Source organism: Lycorma delicatula, chromosome 7 (assembly GCF_047948215.1).
Source record: "Lycorma delicatula isolate Av1 chromosome 7, ASM4794821v1, whole genome shotgun sequence".
NCBI classification, from domain to species: domain Eukaryota; kingdom Metazoa; phylum Arthropoda; class Insecta; order Hemiptera; family Fulgoridae; genus Lycorma; species Lycorma delicatula.
The window spans coordinates 49729284-49751518 of record NC_134461.1 but is presented as its reverse complement, the minus strand read 5'-3'; the positions used below and the strand labels follow the sequence as shown (position 1 = coordinate 49751518).

The 22235-nt window shown below is 29.7% G+C and overlaps 1 protein-coding gene across 1 annotated transcript; it reads left to right on the top strand.

The window, feature by feature from the left end:
• Positions 1–3652: 3652 nt before the first annotated feature.
• LOC142327776 (putative glutathione-specific gamma-glutamylcyclotransferase 2) lies at positions 3653–20544 on the top strand. The gene is made up of 3 exons (XM_075371103.1): positions 3653–3997; positions 9184–9225; positions 19862–20544. The coding sequence occupies exons 1-3, from the start codon at positions 3863–3865 to the stop codon at positions 20246–20248; spliced, it is 564 nt and encodes a 187-aa protein (XP_075227218.1). The 5' UTR covers positions 3653–3862; the 3' UTR covers positions 20249–20544.
• Positions 20545–22235: the final 1691 nt, after the last annotated feature.

Here is a 22235-nt window from a genome sequence, read left to right as displayed (position 1 = left end):
AATATAAAATTAGGGAGAGAAAAGATTATGGAGGTAGAACAATTCTGCTATTTGGGAAGTAGAATTATTAAAGATGGATGAAGCAGGAGCAATATAAAATGCCAAACAGCACAAAAGAAATGAGCTTTCAGTCAGAAATATAATTTGCTCAGATCAAAGATTAATTTAAACACCAGGAAAATATTTTTGAAAGTATATGTTTGGAGCACAGCTTAATACGGAATACCTGAGAAGAAAAGATTAGAAATTTTTCAAATGTAGTGCTACAGAAGAATGTTAAAAGTCAGATAGGTGAACAAAGTGACAAATAAAAATGTGTTGCAGCAAATTGATGAAGAAAGAAATATTTAGAAAAATATAGTTAAAAGAAGAGACAGACTTATAAGCTACATATTAAGGCATCCTGGAATAGTCCCTTTGATATTGGAGGAACAGGTAGATGAGAAAAACTGTGCAGGTAGGCAACATTTGGAATATGTAAAACAAATTGTTAGGGATGTAGGATTATGGGGTATACTGAAATGAAACGATTGGCACTAGGAAGGGAATCTTGAAAAGCTGCATCAAACCAGTCAAATGACTAAAGACAAAAAAAATGTAGAATTCTCTAATCCTGTTAACTAATTATTGTCTGCTACAGATACAACTGAATCTATTTTGAAGATGGTAACAATGAATATTGTGATATTTTGAAGAATATCTTTTATAAATACTAAGGACAGTTCTGCATGTCTACAATATGAGACAATATTAGCAACCTCTAAGACTTCTTTTACAACAAAGGAGGAATTTTGTAAAATATAAAAAAAATTACTGAATATTTACTTTATTTTTGGAGGGGCTACTAAAGATTTTTCTCATTACCCCCTACTTTAAATGCCAGTCATATAACTCTCCAGCTACCATACTCTAGATGCTTCTATTCCATAAGGTTTACCTATCTGCATACATTTTTGAATGACCTCTTTTTCAGTGCTTTCCAAGGTAATATTCCATTACTTTCTTAGGTTATGTACTTACTTACTCCTTGGTATTACAGCTTGTGTAGGGCCTTGGCCTCCACTCTTTGATTATCTAGTATTCTCTCCTAACATGGTCATGCAACATCAGCTGACACCCCTTACTTTTGTCAGTGAGAGACTTTTGACACCAAAAGGTCCTCTCGATTGTTTTGTTTCTACTATCTTGCAGCCTTGAAATACAAACTGAATGTTATTAAAAAAATCCATTTCTAGGGCATGCAACATTCTCTTACTTTGATGATTTAACTGGCTACATAGATCTTATGTAGCTCTGGGTAAAACTACAGCCTTACATAACAAAAATTTGTGCTACATCTGATTTTTGTGGACCATAAGAAATTGAGATCTGGAATTTATTTCTTTAGTACACTACTGAATATCACTATCAGATTTTCCATTGACTGTAATAAGTGCTCTAGAATATGCTGGGATTCTCCTTCATATTGTTCACTTTACTTGTATAGCTACTTTCCATCTCTTCAAACAATCTTTGCAATGTTACTACTGAATGTTTCTTCTTGAAATCGGCCATACCAAAATGCTTCTTTCTGTCACTTTCTCCAATTGAAAATATTTTGTATAAACGAATATATGTTTCTCTACATCTATAACTTCCTCTTCATATTCTTTTTTATAAAACTTGGTCGCAATAACTCTTCTTTACAGAGCAGGTGACAGTTCTGTCACAATTTCCACAAACATGATTACTATCTTTTTATAGAATGGACAAATATAACCTTCATTCTCTTTCTGGAGTTTCATCACCATCATGCATACAATTATTGAAGTTTACAATCTGGTCCATCAACACACAAGCCCTTGATTTACCATCTCAATAGGAATACCTCTTAGCACAAGATCCTTATCATTTTCCATCAAATCCACAGAAATTTACTTACTGGTGTATTTGTTATCTCTGAAATTTTTTTTTTCATTTATATTCCAGCCTCTCCTCACTTAACAATTTTTGACAGTAATCTTTCAATTCCTCAAATGAGTTCAATGATACATTCTACTTCTAGTTGTAAATAACCTTGTTGTTTTCACAGACTTATGCTTTAGCCATTTTTGTACTTCTCATGCATCTGCCAACTTTTTTTCTTTTTCTGTTTAGCCTCTGGAAGTACTATCAGGTACTACTTCAGAGGATGAATGATAATGATAAGTAAGTGGTCTTGTACAGTCTCAGATCGATCATTTCTGAGATGTGAGGTTAATTGAAACCCATCCACCAAAACTGGTATCCACGATATAATATTCAAATCCATATAAAAGCTGATTTTCAAATCAAAAGCTGAATATTTAAATCAGCTGATTTGCAAAGAGGTGTTCACCACTAGATCAACTCAGTGGGTTATGCATCTGCCAACTAGCACTTCTTTTCCTGTAAAATTATTTCTCTCTTTACATCTCTTAATCTTTGCATATTGCTTTCTATCCTGTCTCCAGACTGCAACCAATTTAACTACATGCCCATCTTAGCTTAGCTTTTCTTAGTAGATCCTTAGGTCAAGAAACCTTACTGATTCTTGCAAAAGACTTTACAGATTAAATGTAGGAGTCTTCAACTGGTTTCCTTTTCTCCTCTTTTTTTAAACATTCTGTAGCCAAGCGCCACTTTTGTCCTAAGAGGCATGAAGTGATCTGATTCACAATTCAGCAAACTCTTCCACTATGTGAGTTCTAGATTCCTGTCTTTGTGTTTGGGCATTCAACACTGAATGGAGGTTTTGTTGAGCCTTTGACCATGTTGTATTTATGGAAATTCTTACAGAAGAGAAATTCATTCATTTTTTAAAGAGATATTCTCTCACAGTTAAAATTAGTCTTAAATCATTTACTATCTTCTTATCATATTGACCAACCACACGTCTATCTGGAATAACTTTCTTTATTTACTCTACCATTCACATAATCAGTGAAAAATATAACTTTAAGAGATAAGATTTTACTCCAGAAAATTTCGAAAATATGGTTTTGTAGTCACATCTGCGTCGTTTATGGGAGCATGAATTTTCATAACTACTTTATTTTCAATTATATTCAGCTTTATTTGAATAATTCTCTAGTCAGTTTTTCCACAATCTCTTTTATTTGTCCATTTCCAGTGCAGAGCTATAGATACTCCACATGTATGCTCTCTCACTCCTGGTTACACTATTATAAAATGCATACCTACGTAATATAAAAATAGGGAAATTTCATTTCCTTTTCCTTGGTTTCTATTAAACTTGGTTTTAAATAATAAACTTCCCTATAATTATTTCTCAAATGCTGATAATTCCAGGTAGGTAAAAACTATTGCTTGCTTACATTTCTTACCCTTAAATATTCGAAGTAGCTTTTGTACTACAAATACCTAAGTATCTAAGGACTTGTCACTTAATACTTACAACTCTTTCCACCAGAGTTTAAAATGACATTTTCTTTTTTTATTTAGAGTAGAAAGTATTAAAAACCTAGTAGACAACAATGTTACGAGATTTTTTAAAGAATCTATTTATGTATATAACCAACTAATAAATTTATTCTTAGTATTACTCTATGTTAATAAATTTACAATACAGCTGTCGCTGATAACGTCGACATTTATTAATCAAAGCGATACATCGATATGTTTACCCACGTTTTATAAGTAGACAGCTTAGCTTGAATAGTTAAGGTTATGAAAATGAGAAACATTTCCATATAATATTATAATTATTGTTATTATTATTATTTTTTTTTTTTAATTTCAATGATGTGATTAATTGGCCTAGTCGTCATTGAGAACTTGACTGCGTCGTATCACGTTATGAATCATTATTATACTCGAGCTGCTTCGTTCTTGAAGTCGAACTATGTGGATTTTCGGATACGGCTCTTTAATCTGGAAAGCTGATTTTCCATATAAATTAAAACTAAATGGATATATTAAAGGATTCGTAAGACGTTTTTATCAGCATAGCATAGATCATAGAGGCACCCCTCATAAAGTAAGATAACATTTATTAAATTAATTTTTGAATATATGCAAACCTGTAATTAATAGACATGGATTTGTATTTATTTTTTGTGAGTAAATAATAGATCGGATTTTTTTTTCTTTCATATATTTAAGCAATAAATTCAATTTTTTCATAATTTAATGTCATTTATCTGTACGAAATGTAAATTTTTAATTTGTCTACATTACAAAACGTGTTATTTATTTTTTTCAATATGAGGATTTTCTTATTTTCCTATCTTAAAACTCATGTAGTGGATATAACACAATTAATGATTTATTTATGTGTAAGGTACATTTGTTTAGTCAGGCTATTGTGGTATACTTAATGTAAAAAAACATTTTTAAATTAAGAAATGAACCAAACAAAATTAAAAATATAATATTTTCAGCATTATGGCTGAAATGTACTTACCTATGCTCAGAATAGGCAAGCAGTTCCAAAAAATACAGATAAAGCACAGGTAAGATAACAAAACTATTGTAAATTGAAAGACAGTGTAAATAGTTCAAAGCTTTAAAAACATGTGGAAATATGTTTACAAAAAATCTTTTTAGAACATTGGCCCAAAAAAAGAAATTAAAAATTTAAAATTAAATCATTATGTTACAATAAGTGCAGCAAATTGATAGTTTGAGTATAGGACAACTAAATGAGACTAAGGCCATGTGTTTGTTTGTGGTGTGGTAAATAAGAGTAATTGACTTAGTGGTATTGGTTACTTTTTGTTTTGGTCTGCCCTTTCATTGTCTCTTAAGCTTTACAATATGATTTTTACAGCATTTTAATTTATTTTTTGCAAATAAAAAATTATTAATTTGGTAATATTGATACAAGTGGGTATCAACTTAGGATTTCCATCATTTTTTTATTTATGTGCAATATAAATTTTATTGAAACTTATCAAACCCATAAATGGGTTTCTTGGGCAGTCTTTGTTATAGTTTTAACTGCATTGTATTAAGATCTGCTTGCTTTCTTGACTTCATAGTCCCTTGAGTTTCTTTGTAACAAATCCAACATCACTATAAACAGTTCTGGCAAGACATTCTTTTAAGATAAAGATTGAGTATGACAAAAAAAGGTGGTATTTGTCATTCTTGCAATTTAGGATCTTGTATGTGATCTAAAGGCTGTTTAGGGTTTCATTTGCAATTTCTTCAGCTACTGAGCATGAAAAGTGATTTATGACTTTATCTATTTGTAATTTTTTTTGTTAATGTTTATAATAATTTAAAAATAAAAATGTATGTATTATTTTATTTAATACAAGATAAAGAAAAAAAATTACTGTTTTAAGTAAAAATTAAACTTTATAATACATAACTTAAAATGTACAACCACTGAACTTACAGAAAGACCAAAAAGAAGAGCCAAAAAAATATAATTTTTATTTTGGTACTCCCATTCATTCTTCCTTCAAATAAGAAGCAAGTAAATGTGGTGTTCCATGGATATAACTAAAAATCCTTAATAGACATTTAATGAGCTGTTGTTTATATCTCATTTGATAAAAAGCTATGAATGAATTAATGTACTTTGAAGGTATGCGTGTTATTATGAAAGAGTAGGCATACTGCTGCATAAATAAATAAAAGAAAAATAGTAAATATATCAAAGTTACTAAAAAATCTGTATAAAACTATATAAACAGTTGATAACATTTCATACAGCTCAATAAAGGCAATGCAACATTATCTTTGCTATACAGAGCGAGTCAAAAATATGGGAACCCCTCAACAACTTCAAAATCATTCCAGATAGAATACTGCAACTATCGGGATGAGGTATAAACTACTTTACTTTTTATGAGAAATAGCATTTCTACCCTGAAATCTTTTTCTTATCTAAGATAAGAAAAATGGTATAAATAAAAAGTTTGTATGATTTATTTACCCAGAATGGCAACAGAATAAATTTGGGTTTTGAGAAAAAATTACATTGATAATTTAAGGAATGTTATCGCAAATAAATTTATAAAAATTTGATTAAATGGGTATTATCGAATAAATTTATTTAAAAAAAAATTATTATGTATAAAGTTTGCTTATTTACTTACATTTCATTTTAATAAATGTCTGAAATGTTCTTCTTCTGTTGTTTGACAGTGTGACAGTTGGTTGTAAAAGGATGATATTGCATTACTCAGTGATTTCCTAGTGAAATTTTGTACTGATTCTCAAATTTTGTTTTGTACATCATTGATATCTTGGGTCTTATTGTGATAAACAATACTTTTTATGTGGCCTGATAGAAAATTATCCAATGGTAATGAGTGGGGTGATTTAACTGGCCACTCTATTTGACTTCTTTGGCCAATCTATCTTCCAGGAAAAAAATGCATTTAAAATTTCATGTACCTGAAAACCGAAATGAGGTGGGGCACCATCTTGTTAAAACCAAATGTTTTGGAAGTTGGGGCCAACAACGATTTGAATGTTTGAAATGATATGGTCGAGAAGCACTGTGCATAAATTTCCATTAATAAATACAGGCCAATAAATATAATATCGACAGTTATTAAATTTATTTTAACATTTTAAAAAAAAAGTGGCCTCATCGCTTTAAACTATGTAGTTTAAGATCTAGTAAGTTAAGATCTGCACAAATATTGTTCTTCATAATGAACTCAAGTCTTTGATCATAGTCATCTTTATTAATTTATTTTATATTATTGGGTTTTAGTTGTTAATTGTTTATTTTTAATATTTATTTATTTACTATATAAATATTGTGTTTCGGCGCTGATGACTACACTTCATTGTTCACAAAGAAAAAGAAATTAAGTTCTAGCACTAGACATATTTTGAAGGGTTTGAAATGTTTACTTTTTAATGTTTGAATCACTGAACTTTGGATAATGTTATGTTCTCGTGCTACTGTTCGAGTCAAGGAATGACGATTCTCAATAAATTCTTACATAATTTCTAATGATTTTTTATTATTTGTTACATGTTTAGGTCTCCCTATTATTAATAATTATATTGGTTTTCACCTATTATTAATGCTCCCTGTTTCTTCAAATTTTTGGATGATTTTTGGCACTGTACCTTTTGAAATAGGGTTGCAATTATTAAATGTTGTATTGAACAATTCACAAACTTCATTATGATCTAACTCTTATCACCAAAGTCACTCATTGAACCTCTCTATGAACTATAAACCTCTCTTGTTCACTAAGTGACATGTTGACAGCAATGTTAGCAAGTAGCACAGGAAAAATTAATTCAGTAAAGAACAATTACAAAAAAGATAAAATAGATGTAAATAACAAAAGTGGCTTACAAATGCAGTAAAGGTAGACAATTAGCCAATCAATCACAGTAAATTTTCTTAAGAAACTAAGAGTTTTGTAATAATGAAACATTCTAAATGGAATATTACACAACAATAAAATAAGCTTTAATTTTTCCAACAGTGGTAAGAGACCATCAGTGATCAGCTGATAAACATATTTAGGTGACAAGATATTTATTTATTCATTCATTAAATTGTTCAGAAACAATTTTTTGTTAAAAAATAAAATTTTCTTAATTTTTAAAAACTTTAACTTTAAAATAAATTTTAATTGAATTCAGTTTAATTCCTTTTTGTTTAATTTTATTATTTGAACTTATTAAATTTAAACTTACTAATTTTCAAAATCCAAACTTTATCCTACCGCCATTTTGGGTACAGACATTGTCGTACCAACTTTTTATTTATACGATTTTTCTTATTTAAAGAGACCTTTAAAATGATATATCACACAAAGGGTGTTACCATTTAAAATATTTGAGTTACAACCCCTGGGTACCCCCCAAGAAAGGGTTGAAATTCTAATTCTCATCAAAAGATGAAATAATTGACTGATACTTTGTCCTGAAAGTTACAGTATTCTATCTGGAATGGTTTTAAAGTTGTTGAGGAGTTTCTATTCTTTTGAATCTGTACAATATGGCTCAAAAGTTTTATCACTGTTTGATTATGTTGAGATGTTTTTTGGTAGTTTGTGGATGGGAAGGCAAGTAGTTGGGATGATCAATCGAAAAATTTGAAGCACTTTCAGTGATAAAATACTGTGTTTATATAATTAATTTCAACAATTTTTATATTTTGATGTGAAGAGAATTAAAAAAAATACTTTCCTGGCATCTGGTATTTATTTTTATATTGCAAAAAAATAATGATATATGAAAAAAAATAAAAAGAATTCATCAAAAAACATATTTTTTAAACTTTGATTGCCCCCCCCCCCCACTTCCAGGATTAGCCCAAAGTATTTATTTTGGGACATCAACTACTACTATGTTGAAAATGACAAAGAAAAAATCCAGTTAAAAAATATGCAATAAATAAAAAATTACCTTTTTTCAATTTTTTGTGGAAGGAAAAGAATTTGGGAGAAAAATGTTTTAAAAATTGTAAGATAAGCCCATACACATGTACTCAGCTTAATATAAAGTGGGGTTATGTTTCCAAAATTTTGAGAAAATTGACTCCAAAAAACTAACAATCCTACTTCCTGGAGATATTGGCTCTAAACATTTACCAATAAATTGCTCCATATACACGAGCCTCTTTGTCAAATTTCATCAAAATCAGTTTTCCCAGTCAAATGTTATTAAGGTTCAAATGTGCCACTCCACACACACACACACACACACACACACACACACACACACACACACACACACACACACACACACACACACACACACACACACACACACACACACACACACACACACACACACACACACACACACACACACACACACACACACACACACACACACACACACACACACACACACACACACACACACACACACACACACACACACACACACACACACACACACACACACACACACACACACACACACACACACACACATACACACACACACACACACACACATACACAAATATATATATATATATATATATATATATATATATATATATATATATATATATACATACATACCCTGTGCATGTATGTACGAACATTACCCCTCACTTTTGTTTTGTTTTTTGGGGTCTCTGGGTCATGAAATGTTGAGAAAATAAAACCTATATCCCATTCTTTGGCTGATTTACTTCTTGAAACATAGGGCTATAATGCTAGGAAAGTAATTGTGTACATGAGTTTACCTTGTTAAGTAAAAATAAATGGTTTTATGTTTCAGCCTGGTCGAGTTGTAACTCTACTACCATCATGTGATACAGAGGTAATTCATTTTATTATAAAAAATGTAAATTTTTCTATTTTTTTTTATCTTTTTTTATCCAATTACAAAATGATAACTTGTATGGAGTGTTTAGCGAAAGTTGCTTTATTTTTGTGCTCCTAAAAATGATTAAATTTGGGTATTTTAAAGTTATATTTATGTGGAGAGTTATGCCATGGTGTCTTTCTAAACAAAGTGGTATTGTTGCTTTGGTTTTATGCTTTCTTCTTTTTTATTTAAAAAAAATCTGAATTGGATTCAGGTATTTGGAATTCTGAAATGGATGCGATTATATATTTGTTATCTTTTTTATTATAATCATTTGTTAATAGATTAGGAGATAGAAAAATATTATTAAATTAATTACATAAATTAAATGGTATTGCAATAATAAATATTCATTCATCTTATCCACTATTGTAAATTATTTTTATTTATCTACATTTCAGGAATTATTATTTACTTGATTATTATTTATTTTACTGAATTAATTTACTTCAATTTTGAATAAAATTTTTGTAAGTCAATGGTTATAATTCAAATGAATAGTAGATAAACGGAGAGGAAAAGTGAATGAACTTAGAAGACTTTCTTGTAATTTGTGATAAATGTACTTATTATTTGGTCATGGTCCTACCCTTCCCACCTTTATACTTCAAAAGCCTCCCAAAGTGATCAAAGGCTTGTCAGCTCTCTTGTTGAACTCCTATTGTTTTTCTGTAACATGTTCGCTACCAAACCCAAAAACGTGCATTCAAAATAGGCCTACATCATATATTTGTGATGTATGTTTTTACCCATAGACCAATGTTGCACATGTGTGACTAGGACCTGGCTTTATTAAACGAACTCTTAAAGTCAGATGGTCTATTTTGTTATCTTATGTTGTTGCATATCAGCTTCTTGGAATGTCTGTCTCATATATGGATTGCTTTGTCTCTGGTGGGATTTTTTTATTGGAGACAGAAAGTTGGTAGACTTGTTTATATTCTACACAATCTAACTCGGTCTGAGCTGTTGTTTTGCTTAGTAACTAACCTAAAAATCTTGACTGTTGTGTTAATTTGTTGTTTTTAGTGTTTTAACTATTCTATTCATTTATTGAATAATGGAGCAGTGGTATGAAAAGAAAATGTACGGACAATGAAATTGATCATTGGATTGATTGTGACTTTCTTTTCCTGTTTAGCCTCCAGTAACTACAGTTTAGATAATACTTCAGAGGATGAATGAGGATGATATGTATGAGTGTAAATGAAGTGTAGTCTTGTACATTCTCAGTTCGACCATTCCTGAGATGTGTGGTTAATTGAAACCCAACCACCAAAGAACACTGGTATCCACGATCTAGTATTCAAATCCGTGTAAAAATAACTGGCTTTACTAGGACTTGAACGCTGGAACTCTCGACTTCCAAATCAGCTGATTTGGGAAGACGCGTTCACCACTAGACCAACCCGGTGGGTTGGATTGATTGTGACTACAATGATGAAAGTTCCTTATTTAGTTCTAACGATACTAGTGAGTATATTCCTGACTCAGAATTGGATGGTAAAAGTGATGAAGGTGAGAATGAGCTTTTTGAACCAATAAATATAGATTTTGGTGTAGGCCTAAATCCAAATAGTCTCATGCTGGATGATTTATGTTTTGTGTTTGAAGTAGGTAACGATGACACAGTGAAAACATTGCTAATGATCCAAAAGTTCTGTTTGTTGTGGAAGATATTCAAGATAATTACCAGAACCAGCAAGCCATCTGTTACAAATGACATAACATATGATATTCAGAAAAAAGCATGCCTAGAAATAGGTTTGAGGCAATACTCAGGTGTCTCTGGTTTTATGATGCTGAAATAAATCCTACAAATGATAGTTACATAAAATAAATAATGCCCTGAAGTATTTGTTCAATAATTTTACTAAATTTTTTAGACCTGGAAAAAATTTATCATTAGATGAGATTACGGTTTTGTTTAGTGGTAGATTGTCATTTATTACATTAAGAAAAATGTGGAATTAAGCTAAGAGCTTTGCAGTCCAAATGGTTACATTTTAAACATCCTCATCTATACAGGTAAAAGTGACTTTATTAAACCCTGACAAAGGTCACATCTTTGAAGATGTTAGTCATTTGATGCAAGATTACTTTGGGAAGGCCACTCACTTTTTTTAAGTAACTTCTATAACAGTCTAGACCTAACAGACCACCCCATGCAATGCCAGACAAATATGTGTAGTAGGACCTTACAGACAAATGAAGCTGGAAACTCAGAAATGGTTATTAGCACAAAGCTAAAGAAAGACGAGTGCATAAGCTGCCAGAAAGACTTTGTGCAATCATGAAGTGGAAAGGTATGACAAGTTTTCTTAAAATTTTCACAACCCATGGATCTGGGACAGAAGAAATAACTAACAAAAGATGCTGATTTATAAGTAAGCCTCCATGGTTATTGCTTGCAACCAAAAAATGAGTGGAATAGATGGTAGAAATAAAAAATCTTACCTAATGTTTGACTAATGATAAAGTATGCTGAATTTGCATACTTCATTCACTTTAACAATTTCAGCATATTTCATCATTTATATGCAACATAAGGTAAAATATTTTTCTTAGTATATTCCACTCTTAGAAACCCACTTCAGTGGTACAGCAAGATTTTTCCATCTTTATGCTCAAATTTGGAGTAGTAAATTTTTATATTCTAAGAAGGTGGGAAATAAATAATTAACCTATTTGGAATTCAGAGATGTCAGTATAGCACATTTCCTTCAAGTGCAGCCTAGGCCTATAACCCTCCCACTTTGTTCAACCAAAGTGAGATCAACAACATGGACTCGTAAAGGGGACTGAAGAATAAGGTGTCACCACTGCCACAAGACACAACAAAAGAGAAAAGCAATGTATTACTATTATGAGAGATGAGAAAGGCAACAAGATTGGCCTTTGTCCAGTGCCATGTTTTAAAGATTGGTACAAGGAATAATCTAGACCTAAAACAGACTTGTTTGTGTTTGATGTTTTATCACACTAGGTTATGTTTTATCTTTTATCTTTGGTTTTATATTTTTGACACTAGGCCTTATGCAATTTGAAATATTTTTCACAAAACACATTTATGTTTTCAAAGTAAATTATATTCAATTTTACATACTATGTTTTCAATTTAAGTTATAACAGTTTATAAAATTAAAATTAATTACTTTGAATTATATTTTCTCAGTCCACTTACCTAAAAGTAAAAACATTTTACGTAATCTTTGACGTTGATGATAAGTATGCTGAATTTGCATACTTCATTCAATTCAACAGTTTCAGCACACATGCAACATAAGGTAAAATATTTTTATTTGAATAAAAGCCTTAAAACTACTAAAAGTTTATAGAAGCTTAAAAGTATTTACAAAATACATTTATTTTGACCATCAATATTTGTGACTCTCAATCTCTAATATATTATCTGAATATTTATCCATAGCACTAATACCCTACAGATTGATATCACTTGTGTGTGATGTACAAAAAAATTAGATTTAAAAGTGTAAATAATGTTAATGAAAGGCTTAGGTATTGTTTGTAGTCATTTTGAGTCCTAATTGATAAAATAGAAAAAAATGACTAATTTGGGTAAGGTAGTTCATTACAATCATACATTGGTATGCAGTGAGAGTAAGTGTCTGTTTAAGTCTGCTGGAAACACCTGTGTCACATGTATGTGATGTTTGGTAGCAAATATGTTAGTGTTAAATCTTATCCTAGCAGGAATGGCATTAACTAGTATCAAAAAAATTTAAGTTTGAGGTGCTAGTCACCAATGATGAAATATTGGATGCAGAGGTCCAAAGCTTGATTATAAATTTGTATAGTAAATTAGATGATGAAGAAATAGATGATAACTGGGTTTCAGAATTGATGCTCCTTTTAACAAAAACACTGGATAGCCTAAATTATAAATTTAACAAAATTTAAGTACTAGAGCAGGAACTTTTGGAAGTCACTAAAAAAGGAGCATTGACTTAAAAAATTATAGGGAAAAAATATGGAAATATTTGGTGGAGAGGTCATGGCTGGTGAGAATTACTTCTACAATTAAATAACTCTCTAATCGGAGATTATCAAATAAGCAGCTAGTCAAAGTAATCAGTGTAGCTGAGAGATTTGTCATAATACACAAACAAAACTCCCTATAACAGTTTTGGAAACTCCATTGGAGAAACTTTACTTAAAAAAGTTTATTGATGTATATTTCAGGTGTCTTAATAACAACAGCTGTAAATATACTAGTTATAATGTAGAATTATTGGGATGATAACAGGCAAAATAAGGAGAGGCGAGGGATGTTCATGTACAGAGAAATCTGGACGTAAAAGCAGTATGTGAAATAGAGGATAGTAAAATTGAAATTTTTTTCTGACTGTCAGGGGTGGCAGCTTTTAGAGAAGCTAGATAGATCATATTCCTTCTTCTGCTTTACATTAATAGGAGGAACTGTGTTACTTAGAGGCAGTGGTTGAGTCTGCTTTGAGTCAGGATTTAGATTGGCTAAGGGGAATTTTACTTTCTTGATTGCTGGTACTGATAACATAACAAATAAGGAATCCTCAGGGTATAAATATTAACATACAGTGTTAGTAGTTTGCCAGGCTGAAACGCACCATTGTCATTTCTGGAACTATACCATACAAGTATGACATGTTTGAGGATAGCATTATAAATAAAAACATTAAAGTGATTAATGATCATATTAGAAAGTTGGTCTCTCAGTTTGGAAATGTGACGACTCTGTTGGGATTTCATCACGTATATAAATTTAATGATGTATTGCATGGGCTTCACTTCAGTTCATTGAGAAGGCAAACTGTCGGGAAGATGTTATTAACATACTAAATAGCCACCTAATGCTACACTTGGATGATAGTAGTGAATGTGACAGAAGATTTTACTATAGACAAGACGGTTTTGTTAGAGAGGTTGATCTCGGGATTTCATCAGTGTGCTTTCCAGTGTGTTTAAAAGTTTGTGCTGAATGATATTGATATAATTTCATTTAATGAACTTTGGTTTAAAATAACAAATATTTTATTTTAAATAAATTAAAAGGCTTTAGGATTGTGGATTTTTACATTCTTAGTTCTGGTCATAGAGGTTGGTCATGAATACTAGTAAAGGAGAGTATAGATTTTAAAGTCAGAACTGCTCTCTATGGATTAATGAGGATTTTTGTTGTGAGAGTTCTTAGGTGGAAATACCCTTTTTAAATATGTTAGCTGTTTTCATTTATAGAACTCCAGGATTTCATACAGATTCTGTGTTTCTCAAGATTTTTGGCGACTTCCTTCATTTTTATAAGCAAGAAGAAGGGCAACTTTTATTTATATTGCAAAAGATTTCAATATTGATGTACAAAGAGTACATCAATAAACAGTCACATAACTAAGTTTACAGATTTAACTGATAGGATCTTAAGATAAATTTTAAGGATCCTGTAAGAATAATACCAAACAGCACATCTTATATTAACAATATTTTGACAAATCTTTCGGCAGGGGACATAATTATTTGCAATATACTTTCAGGTTTTTCTGATCATAATTCTCTTGATAATTCTGCCAAAAAAAAACCCACAAAAAAAGACCAATACTTATGAAGATGGATTTATAGTGAGATTTCTTTAAAATGCTTTTTGTATCATTCAACTGAGCTTGATTTGACTGATTTGCCCTCTGTGTGAATGTAATGTTTAATGATTTTTTTAAATAAATATATTACAGCTTTTAATTTTATCTTTTAGATTTCTATTAAAAAAGAATGTGTTGTATCCCTATAGCCTGAATTTTCAAAGGTATTTGAAAAAGTGGTATGTGATAAGATGGAATTGTATTTGAAAAGATAGCTACTTTAGTAGTTCTCATTATAGTTTTGGAAGAAACCATAAGAGAAGAAGATATTTGGAAGAAACATGGTGCTAAGCTTGCTTGGTATGATTTTGTGAATGGTGTGTCATCTGCTTTGGATGACTCTCAGAGGGTAGTTGGTATTTTCAGTAATTTATCCAAGGTTTTTGAGTGTAGATCACTCGTTTTTATTACGTAAATTATTCTTACGTGATTTTTCTGGAAACAGAAGTTGGTATTTTCAGTCATTTATCCAAGGCTTTTGAGTGTAGATCACTCGTTTCTATTATGTAAATTATTCTTACGTGATTTTTCTGGAAACAGAAAAACCAGATAAGATATGCAGAGGACATATGTTGTTGGAAATGGTTTGAGATATTACTCCAGTCGGAACTCCATTAGATATGGGGTGGCTTAGTAGTCTGTTCTTGACCCACTGCTGTTGCTTATCTATGTAAACAATCTACCGCAAATCATCAACGAGGATTTCATACTTTTAGTTGATACAACAGTATTGATTGAGGGTGGGATGATTCTGGAGGGTGGTATTTTGTTTAGGGGTGCCCTACTTTCATTAAAATGTACTGGTTTAATAGTAATGGTCTCTCTATAAATAGTTCAAGACCAAGATTATTAATTTTAAATTGATGGAAGCATCATATTCATCAAATGAATGTGGTTTTACTCTGGCTGAATCACATACTTTTCTGAGAACATGGGCTGGTAAAAAATTGACCTGGGGTGTGCTTATTGACTACCTTAAAAAACAAATTAATTTAGTATGTTTTGCATTTTCTGTGATTTCCCGGATTGTCTCATTGGATTCAAGACTTTATATTGTGCTTGTGTTGGGTCAATTAGTCAACTGTATCTTATGGGGAGGTTCAGCATAAAGACAGAGAGTTTTTATGGCTCAGAAAAAAATTATTCATATAATTTGTAAAAGAACTCTCAACAATTCATGTAGGTCTTCATTCTCATTGTTGAAAGTGCTTACACTTCCTAGTTTATACATACTGGAATTATTAATATATATTCACAATAAACCTGAATTAAAAAAAAAAACAAATTTAGTTTTAAACATGGTTATAATACAAGAAAACAACATATACAACTTCCAAAACACCATTTATCTTTTTGTGAAAAAAGTCCTCAATATAGAGGGATTAAATTTTATAATAAACTGTCAGAAAGGATGAAAGACTTTGCCCAAAAGTGTTGTAACAGAATGCTCATGACTTGCTGATAAAAGGCTCATATTCAGCCGATAAATTTATGAATGATGTAGCTTTCGGGCATAATTGATTGGGGCATTATTAAATGCAGCTATTGTTTTATATACCTTTGAGCACTTTTTTAAAAAATGTTTTTGATATTTCCTATTATGCTGTTTTTTTTTTTTTGTAATTACTTATTGATAATGCACCAACTATGTCACTTAAGACTTATTATATAGTGTTTGTGTGCAGGAATAGAAAATAAATAAAAAAATACAAAACTACACTGGTAACAATTTGTAATTTTGAATTATTAATTTAGCTAAAAGATTTCTGTTATTGCCAATAAATGTTAGACAAGTTATAGGTAATTTACCTCAGCAAGATCATAGAAATGCAATTTCTGCTCATTTGAAGTAGCGAACACAGTACTCAATAATTTGCTTTTTGCAGGAAAAAGGTTAATTCACTCATTTCTAGTGATATAATATGTTACAACAACTGATCTGAGTCCAGTATCATTAAATTACAGTGCTACCAGCTGGTATAAAGGATTTAGTTGGAGACTTGTTATTTTGATTATTGGTATGCAGGAAATTGAGCCATGATGACCGATTAGGTTAATAATTATTATGATCAATGTCATATACTGACTCAGCTAATCAAGATTCTTCCTTCACTACAATCCAGACACTATAAAAGACAATGCTTGCATGGGGAGGTCGAAGTGCTGCTGTTTGAAAGCCTTCAATGAAATCCTCAAAAGAAAATAGAAAGAATGCCAAACATACAGGAGCTTGGCTGCTTCACCATTTAAATGTTGTAGCTAGCATTCTCATTAGGCTTTAACTCTAGTTACTTTACAGTAAATCAAAATGGTTTATTAAGAACCACACAAAAAGGTTAAGCCTTGTAGGCTAGCCCAGGCATTAATGTCAACATCAGGAGATTCAGACCAAACGTCTGTTTTAAATCAGGTTGATTGAAAAAATAATAATTAAATTTATGCTTACTAAAATTGAACCTTTTCAGAGCCTCCTTATTCAAAATAAACAAATTGGATTCTATAATTTTTCATTAAATCATAAAGTAGATTTTATTATACTCAAATAAATTTACTAAGATCTGGATGAAAATACAGAGAACGTTTTTATAATAATGTTACAGAATATTGGAAGTAATGAGATAAAATACTAATTATTTTGTATGAGTATGCAACTTTTATGACTAGTAATTATTATTAAGCACTAGTTAGATATGGTGGTAGTAATTTTATTACTGTATTTCTGTAATTTTCCATTGTTTTTTTTTAAATTTATTTTTCAGTATTAAATGTATGTCAAATGACTTAAAAGATGCTGTTTCATTATTAATTTGTATTTATTTTCAGCTTATTAATGACGTTATGAGTTGTGAAAATTATCACAGGATTTATTATTACTATTCATTTGTAATATTAATTTTCATATTTGTGTTATTTATGATATTTATTATCTTCTTAATTAGATATGAAACTACTTAATCTAATGTATTACATCATTAAAATAATTTTTAAGTTTATTTTGTTTGGAAGTGTTTTACAAGATTAATTAAATAAATAATTAAAATAGATGTAGAAGTAAACTATCTTAAAAAAAATAATGAATGCATTATTATTAATATCTTCATTCTTAATGTATTTAAACATTTTTTTTTTCTTTTATAAAATTAAGTTTTATCTTATTTTATTTTTCTCTTGCGTTCAGAATTTGCTCTTTTTAGTTTTATTTAATGCTCATGTTTGTTCATTTATTTCAACAATTTTTTTTAATCCTTTGCTTTACTAGAGTGTAATAGGCTGTTGGTTGGTTCTGAATTACTTTATTCCAGTAGATATTTTGTTTTTTGTTTAATGATTAAATTGTACTTGGTGGAGAGACAGGGAACATGATGGAAGATTTGATTTTTTTATCTGTGCAAAAAATAAAACATCAAATTATTTTTTTAATTTTCATAATTTGAAGATGGAAAATAAATTAAATGAACATTCTAATTTAATGAACATTGGAGGGCCGTGAGGACGGACCTTCTTGGATAAAATTATGTTTTTAATATTTTCAAAAAGTAAAACATATTTTAAAAAATACAGCTTCTATTGTTGGAGAAATAGATTTCATTTTTAAAAAGAGTTTGAATATCACAATTTTCAGTTTTTGTTAATTGTGGGAGTTAGAAGCTGTTATTCCTTTTGAGGAGACATGACTCTTTTTCTTGTACAAGGTTTTTAAGTTTTTTAAAAAGAAACAAAAGTTAGAAGAAATCAGAAAATAGAAGTTTTTGAAAAAATACAAATGATTTGATTATCACTGTTATTTCATGTTTTGCTCATTGAAAGGGATAGGAGCATGAGCTCTTTGTTGGAAAGGTATGAACCTCTTCTCCTAAATGGTATCTTATTTTCTTCTGCAGGTATAATGCATTCTGAAAAAGAGAATTTTGAATACCATAGTATTTTTATTTTTTATTGAAGTAAATAATTGGAGGGGAGAATCTGACAAGTAATGGGAATTTAAATTATTTTCAGTCTTAGTAATGATACTTCTGGTCCTTAGGTATCATATTCCAAAGATTGGTAGATATGTAATAAGTGATTTTTCATCAATAGATCTTTTATTATCTACATATCATTACTCTTGTTATCATGAAGGGGTACCAAAGTTGATGAAATTAAGAGGTTATGTTGTGCGGTTATGTAATTACTGTATATGACAGTCAGGATGGAGTAAGCTATAGGAATTTATCAAATCAGTTGTAGTTCTTGTGATTTTTCTGGACAAAGAAAATAATTCCTGTTTTTTAATTATAGTAATTACTGTATTTACATGAGCTAATATTTTTTAAACAATAAAACTAATAAGTTGCAAATGTATCACCATTATATTATTACTATTGTAAATATAATAATATTCTACTTGATATCTTTTACAATATATTTTTTATAATATTTTTATAACATTTTTATAACCTATTTATACATTGTATTTAAATACTGGGGAAATAAAATAGCCCCTTAGCCTTTCTCATGTGTCCCATACATAATTATAAATGAGTGGACATATAGACATTCAATATAGTCTGCAGTATTTTGCTTGTTTACTAAAACAAGAATGGATTTTCCCATCTATATTTCTTTTGGATAGCACAAATTATTTTTCAGTAGTTTTCAGAAAAAAATAATTATTTTACATGTAAATTAGAATTACTTTACATGTAATATATATGTGAAATGTAATGACTGGTTATTAAAAAATGCTAACATCATGTGATGAAACTGCAATTACTTTTCTTTATTAACTAAAGTAATCTAAGAGAAGTGGTCTTTTTTTTGGAAAATTTTATAAATGATACTATTTCTAAGATGTCCTATTTGTTTTGGAACTATCAGATATTAAGGGAATGTAGTTTTTTCATCATATTTAGAATTGCTTCATATTGTGATTTTAAGGATGTATGTAAAAAAATTTCTTATTTCTTGTTTATTTACAGGCAAAGGTTTGGGGTGTTGCATATGAAATAGGCGAAGAAGATACAGAAAGTGTAATCAAACATTTAGATTTTAGAGAGAAAAATGGTTATGAAAAGGTTGCCGTTAAGTTTTATCCTGCAAATAATAACGGAGTAGAGAATGTTGAACCGTTTGACTTATGTATATATCTTGGGACAGCTGACAATCAGTATTATGCTGGTGAATCTGATATAGACAGTATCGCAAGAATAATTGTTGATTCACATGGACCTAGTGGTAGCAATAAAGAATACCTTTATAATTTAGCATCAGCTATGAGAGATTTAGCTCCAAATGAAAATGATAACCATTTGTTTGAATTGGAAGCAGCTGTACGAATTTTAGACAATGAAAGAGCTATTTGTTAAAATTTATTTTGTTGCAGTATTTGTTTTATAGTATTTTGTTTAATTTTAGTTAAAAATGTGTTATTGATTTGTAGAATATCATCACAGTTGTCTATTCAATCTTTAGTTTATTTCAATACCTGATATTCCATAAAGGTTCAGACGACATGATACAAATTGTATGCAGAAAAACAGAAGAAACATTCATTAATTTTTTATATCTTTTTTGTTGTTTTAATTGTTTATAATTCTTTAATTTTAAATTGTTATTTAAATATAATAATTATTTGTGTTGAAATATATATTTATTTATGTTAGTGATTTTTAATTTTATTGATCCAAAAATTATTCTTTTAAGTTATGGAATTTATTGCTGTAGTTTAGAACATATTGTTCCATCCCCAGCAGATTTGTATATGGTACATTTTAGCTGATGTATTTTATAATGCATTGGTTATTTACTTTGAAAAAAGTTAGGATTCAAATATTTCCCACCATGCATGTGCAGTATATTCTGCTGAAATACCAGATCATACTTATTTTATTGCTAAAACAGATTTAAACTGCTGTACATGGAAGTACGTTCATAGTTCAAGTTAATACTTCGAATTCTGTACTATTTATGAGTTGATGACAGAAAATTTTTCATTATTCAAATAAGTACCATAATCTCTTACATAAATTCAGTTAGCTAGTTGATACCATAAAAGAGAATTTTTATTTTACTTCCTTTTAAGGTTATTAAAAAAAAGAAGAGTTTTCATGTGATATAAACTTTTTCTTAATGTGTAAAAATAGTCTTTCATTTTTGCAAAAAAAAAAAAAATATATAGAAAAGCACAATTTTATAAATATAAGTAGGTTTGACTTTTAATAAGTCAAACCTACCTTAATTTTTTATTGAAAACTCAATAAAAATTAATTTTATTTTTTTAAAAAAATACTCAAAATAACAGTTATATGAAAATGAATAAAAGATACCAGTATAAAAAATAAAAACAAATTTTCATTGACACTAAATCCACTGTATGTATGGATGCCCAGAAATGTTTTATCCCATTAAAGTTTCTACAAATTCAACCAGACATACATTTTTCTGAATTTTAATAGAACATGCTTGAAAGAAATCGTTGGGACTTTAAAAACCAGTTCTCAAGCTGTACTTGGACATGGTAAAACACCACTTCTGTGACCTCGTATGGTCTGGAAATTCTAGTTAATAGAAAAGGAGGAAAACCTATATAAAACTTACAAACAGTTTTTATATTAAATGAGTTTGAAAATAATTAAACTTTTTTCCATTATATTTTTCAGAGGAGATTAGCACTTTCTTCAGTGATCTGTGATTCCACTGAAGACTGTGTTGCTGATTTGATCCAGAAGATTTAATGGAAAAAAGTTCAGTTTTATAAAGAGAATTATTTTCATTTAATAATTGTAATAAATTTATGAAGTATTTAATCACTGGAATAAAACAACCATGAAGTCTTATAGATGGGAGTTGATAATGTGGAAGATGCTTCTTATTTTTTGCTATAGTTTATTTCTTGTACCAAACACTATCTTTAGAGGCTCCCTCCTTTCAGGTGCAGAATTTAAGAAATTGAGATTATGTGTGGTTAATGATATAAATGAGCTCTTAGGCATAGAGTTGTATAAGATACACAAAAAGCTTTTTAGGCTATTCAGACAGACGCCTCCTCGTTTTTTCAGTTTGAATTTAATGTCTTATTCCTGTATTCAAGTGTTGCTTCTTAAAACCTAAGTAAGACTGTAGGTAAATTATTACAATAGTGTCCGGTTTTTATCTGTAGCAGTTGTATTTGTCTGGTTAATTAATTAATTAATGATTGGCATCACCAGTAATCAATTGTTACAACAGCTGTTCTGAAATGTTGCTGATCCCTGTTTAAAGTTAATTTTAATTATGTATTTAATTGCTTTTTTAATGCATATATTTTCCTTGGATTCAGTTAACTTTTTTCAACCCCTCTTACCAATCTTTAGC

Excerpts from the sequence above, each read along its gene's own strand:
- LOC142327776 (XM_075371103.1), top strand. The coding sequence starts at position 3,863 with ATGTGGATTTTCGGATACGGCTCTTTAATCTGGAAAGCTGATTTTCCA. Across the intron at positions 3,998-9,183 it reads ATAGAGGCACCCCTCATAAA|CCTGGTCGAGTTGTAACTCT; the intron begins GTAAGATAACAT and ends TTTATGTTTCAG. Across the intron at positions 9,226-19,861 it reads TACCATCATGTGATACAGAG|GCAAAGGTTTGGGGTGTTGC; the intron begins GTAATTCATTTT and ends GTTTATTTACAG.